At 54.6% G+C, this 5,002-nt stretch overlaps 1 protein-coding gene across 1 annotated transcript; it reads right to left on the bottom strand.

Annotated features, from left to right (window-relative positions):
- Positions 1–993: 993 nt before the first annotated feature.
- Positions 994–3,822, bottom strand: TMEM158 (transmembrane protein 158). The gene has a single exon (XM_048075842.2). It carries the CDS (start codon positions 3,657–3,659, stop codon positions 2,694–2,696), a length of 966 nt encoding a protein of 321 aa, XP_047931799.2. The 5' UTR covers positions 3,660–3,822; the 3' UTR covers positions 994–2,693.
- Positions 3,823–5,002: the final 1,180 nt, after the last annotated feature.

Genomic DNA, 5,002 nt, shown 5'->3' with positions numbered 1-5,002 from the left:
TCACCCCTTCTGTGACGATCTACAGAAACACCTTCTTTTAACTGGGAAGTGCTCTTTGCACTTTGCTTCTGAGATCAGCACTCCCTGAACATGGTGCAGTTTTTTTATACTGGACAAGATTTGCCTTTTGGGTTTTTCTTTCCTTTAGCAGCAAAATATCCCGAATACGGCATTGCCTATTTACACGGTTTGTATTCAAGCTGATGTTGGTAGAAGTTTGAAGACACACACCAAACCGTGTTGTACCAGTTTTAGGGTTCTTGGTAGGTGTCTAAGAACAGCAAATAAAAAGCCTTTAAAAACTGAAGCTGCCTGCTTCCGACTGCAACATCATTCCCTTGCTTATGGTGGTGCAATTAAAAGAAAAAAGCAACAACAAAAAAAATAAACAAAAAAGAACAACAACAGCATGCCACTGGTGAAACTAGGATAAGCAAGAATGAGATCACAACCCTCAGCACAGGCACAGACACCCTGGACCCCAGCGAATACTATGCACCGCACATTAGAGAAGCAGCAGCAAAACTTCAGCAGGAGTTGTTAACTCTCTGCCTAAATGCACCTCGTTAAGCAGAAATGCTCTCCTGGCGTGGCAACCCTTCTGAGGGTTATCTCATACGCAGAGCATCTTTCTTTTGGGAGGGTGTTAACATCGCCTTTATGTTTCTCTGTACCCTTGCCTTTCAGTATGAAAGGGCTTCCCCCTCACACGGGGCATTGTAGGCAAATAATCGCTCTCTAGCACGTTGTGTTTCTGTGCAAAACAATTCTCACAAGGCGGAAATAACAATCCGCTTCTCACGTCGCGGAAAGAAAAAGCAGGGCTCCGCAAACGAAGCACACAGGGGAACGTGCCCTTCAGATCAACAGGTCAAATGCGTACTTCTCGTGGTGACTGGACTCTCCTTCCCAAAAACAACCCAATGCAACATTTACTCAAGTGAACGCCCGTTACGATCAACAAGAGAAAAAGTGGATGTAGAGGTAGCCCAGTAACATGTAAGATTTTAAAATCTTGATTTAATTTATTTATGCTGTTTACCAATCTGTTTCTGTCTGTGTTTTCTTCCAGACAGTATACACATAGAGCATGCATTTTTTTATTTGGTTCTCAAATAAAAAAAGAATAAGAAAAAAGTCCTTGAGCTACAGAATCCTAAAAATTTAATCTTTCCAGACCTTTCATCCAGTCATTTCCACCAAAACATGGGGAACAAAACAACATTACAAATACATCAAATTAGCCTTCAAGTGAGTTTATGTGTTCCTAACAAATTAAATACATTGATGTTGACAAAGGAATGAGAATTCCTATTGCAAACCTTTCTCACTTAGCTTACATTTTGGTTTCAGAAACTTCAGCTGGACTAATAGTGTCTAAGGCAAAAGAAACAACTTCTTATAAGGCTAAAGAGTTGCAAGGATACACCGAGTGGTATTTCAGGCTATGCAACTGTCTGCTTGGACAGGAAAGAAGAAATCTTGCAAACCTTTCTTTCTTGCTCACTTGCACAGTGGCGGCTGTAATCTAGCTGTGGACCTGCAGTTCCGCCCCTCCCTCCACCCCACAGGCAACCTGTGAGCAGCCCTATGGACTTGTAGATGAAAAAGCGGTACAGTATTACCACGTCTTCAACAAATATGCTGGGGCTGAGCTGTTTTTGAGGAATGTTCTTGTGGAAGTCAGAAAATCGCCACTGTGCTCCTCTTAATACATCTCAAAGAGCAGGCCTGATCTTCCCAGGATCGGAGCCACTCGACCTCAAACCGACAAGAAAGCCATAGTCCTGGAGCTGTGCTAAGCAAACACCTTTTGAGGATGCAGATGTTCTGCATCCCACCTCACCTCATCCCAGATAGGCATACAGACTTAAATCTACTCCAAGAATAGAACAAACACCATTTGGGAAGGGCTTGTCATTCCCCTTTTCCACCAACAACCCCGGTAACATCCTCTCGCACGGAAAGACGAGCTTCGTGGCCAGCTTGGAGATGGGGAGGTCGGCTGAACCTTCCTGTCCAGCCTGGCAGAAACAGACCCACAAAAGGCTAAGGAGGCTCCAGAAAGAAAACCTCTGTATTAAAAGCCAAGTAACGTGGAGCTACAATAATTACACACTATCTCAACAGTGTAAATACAGTGTAAAAGGTTCGTTAAAGTTCAACTTCGGCAATTACAATATACAGACTGTTTCATTCTAGATCCCGCCAAAAAGAGAGACTTATTTTGGTAAATAAAGAAAAAAACTCGCTCGGACTGTATTCATATACAAAAAAGCTGCTGACTACAACGAATGCGGTTGAACGGGTGGGTATTTTATTTTCCACGTTTAAATATTTTTTTTTGGGGGGGGGGCTTTTTTTTTTCTTTCTTTTTTACTAAAAGGTTCGTTTAAAACGGGTATTAAAGGTAGAAAACGAGCACACAGGATCTGGTCGTCTCCGGCGGCGGGGCCGAGGGGCGCGGAGAGGCCGCTCCCCTCAGGCGGGGCCCGTTGGCGCCCAACGGTCGGCCGGTGCCCAACGGCCGTTCGCGCCCAGCGGCCGCTCGCGCCCCGCAGCACACCTTTAAGACGCTTTAAAACATAAAAAACACGGCAGGGGCAGCGCGACACGGCCCGGCCCGGCGGGGGGCGGCCGCCCGCGCCCCTCGGCAGCACACGACGAGGGAGGGAAGGGGACGCCGGGCGAGGCTACTTGGCGGCGGCGGCGGCGGTGGCGGCGGTGCTGGTGCTGCGGCGCTGCTCCATGCCGTTGGGCAGGAAGCCGGCGATGATGGGCACCGGCCAGATGAGGGCGGCCACGCTCCACACGATGATGACCAGAGTCATGAAACAAGCCACCAGGGTGGACTCGATGGGCTTACGGTTCATCCGCCAGCCCGGCTCCCCCTTCAGCTCCTCCAGGCTGAAATCCAGGCAGCAGAAATTCAGCGGCTCGCCCTGCAGCCAGTACTGGCCGGGCTCCGCCGCCGGCGGGTAGGAGAGCGACGACGACGACGAGGAGGAGGAGGAGGATGAGGAGGACGAAGAGGAGGCGGCAGGGGGCTGAGGCGCGGCGCCCCGCAGCCGCCCGACCCTCCTGCCCCGCACCCAGCTGCAGCCCACGCAGAGGCGCAAGTCCTGCTGGGCGCCGCCGGCCGCCAGCCCCAGGTGCTCGATGAGCAGCGGCGGCCCCACGCGGTGGAAGGCGGCGGAGAAGAAGGCCCGCCCGTGGCTGTTGGTGGAGAAGAGCAGGAGGTCGCACTGGATGCCCAGCGGGCGGCTCCAGCGCACCAGCAGCGAGCTCAGCATCTGCCGCTGCACGCTGATATTGCAGTGCGGGTCCTCGGCGGGCTGCGGCTGCCCCTGCGGCTGGGGCCGCTGCTGCTGCTGCTGCTGCTGCTGTTGCTGCTGCCCGGAGGAGGTGGGAGCAGAAGGGAAAGGCTCTTGGCTAGCGGCAGCCGGCGTGCCCGGGCTGGCGGTGCTGCCTTCCTCCTTGCTCGTTGCCCCGTCCAGGTCCATCTCGAGGCCGGCCAAGGAGCGGGAGGAGGAGTTGGCGGGGGGCAAGAAGAGCTCTTGCTCCTGCTCCTCCTGCCCGCCGGCAGCCGCCGAGGGGCTCCAGCCCTGGCAGGGTGGCAGGCAGGCGGCCAGCAGTGCCGGGAGGAGCAGCGGCAGCATGGCATTGACTTAGAGCCGGAGAGGAGGGCGAGGAGGAGGAGGAGCGGGAGGCTGCATGGCGCTGCCGGCTGCCATCTGGGAAGAGCAGCACACCGCTCTCGCCGACAGAGAGAGAGACGGAGAGGGAAGGAGGGTGGGGGCAGGCGAGGGGGTGGGAGCGGGGCTGGGGCTGCCGCGGCGGCGGGGCGAGCGAGCCGGGAGCCTCGGTGACGGCAGCGGCTCCCCCTCCCCGCCTCCTCCGCCCCCGGCCCGGCACAGCCCGGCCCGGCAGCTCCCGGAGCTGCTCCTGCTGCCCCCCGAGTGCGGCCCCCGCCCGAGCCCCCCGCTCCGCCGCCGCCCCCGCAGCACCGGGGGGTTGCGGTGGGCGCCCCGTCACCGCGGGGAGCGAGCGGAGGGCGGCCCCGGCCCGCTGCCCGCCGCCCTGCCGCCTCGCCCGGCCCCGAGGGAAAGAGGCTGTGGGGGGCCGCGAGTGGGAAGGGGTCGCAGCCAGGAATCGACTTTACACCCTTTCCGGCCTTATAGCGACGGGGGCTGGGGGAGAAACGCGGAGCGAGGGTTTTTTTCCTGTCAGACACAGCGCAGTGTCTGCACCCCTCCCGGGGCGCCCTGCAGGTCCGGGCTCACCCCCGCCGCCGGGCTGAGGCGCGCTCCCGGAGTCACATCCCCCCGTCTGGCACCCCCGTAGCAAAGGCTTAAACACGGGAGCTTGTTGCAAGCAGCGCGGAGCTACCAAGCGCGTTAGCTGTGAGACTCCTATGAATTTTTCAAGAGGCTGCTTTATAATCAGGAGAGTTTGTAATCAAGCTAGGTACCCCCGCTTATGTCGCGGCTGTGCTGGCTGTATTACTCTTGACACAGCCTGAGGCTGGCTGTGCTGCAGCTCGACGCTCGGAGCCTTGGGAAGAGACACAGCTGATATGACACAAATGAACGTTTCTTAGCCTTTACCTTGGGCAGAGGGTGGGCTAGAGTTACATTTTCCTGGCAAGTATCCAGGACTGTGAGTCTTCGCTTTTGCAGCCTTTGCTTAGACAGTCAGTAAATGGAGACATAAATACAAAAACTAGGCTTTCCCAAGTATATATGGGACAATTTATGTAAACTCCACAAGGCGCTCCTTCGAGGTTGGCATTGATCCCATGTCAGAGTCACAGTGAAGTGACACATGGACATGTTCTCACTTGAAAAATGATTTACTGTAATATTAGCCTCAACTATTTCAGCTGAGTGAGGGTAGTGAATGCGGGTAGGGAGTAAATTTTAGATTTGCTATAATTTCACATGAATGAATGTAGTGAATCAGTTTTCTCTCCAAAGCCTTGCCTAATATATCATGACAAAAC

The sequence above is a fragment of the Anser cygnoides genome, chromosome 2, assembly GCF_040182565.1.
Source record: "Anser cygnoides isolate HZ-2024a breed goose chromosome 2, Taihu_goose_T2T_genome, whole genome shotgun sequence".
Taxonomy (NCBI): Eukaryota; Metazoa; Chordata; class Aves; order Anseriformes; family Anatidae; genus Anser; species Anser cygnoides.
The sequence above is the reverse complement of the archived record's forward strand: the minus strand, read 5'-3'. Positions and strand labels throughout refer to the sequence as shown.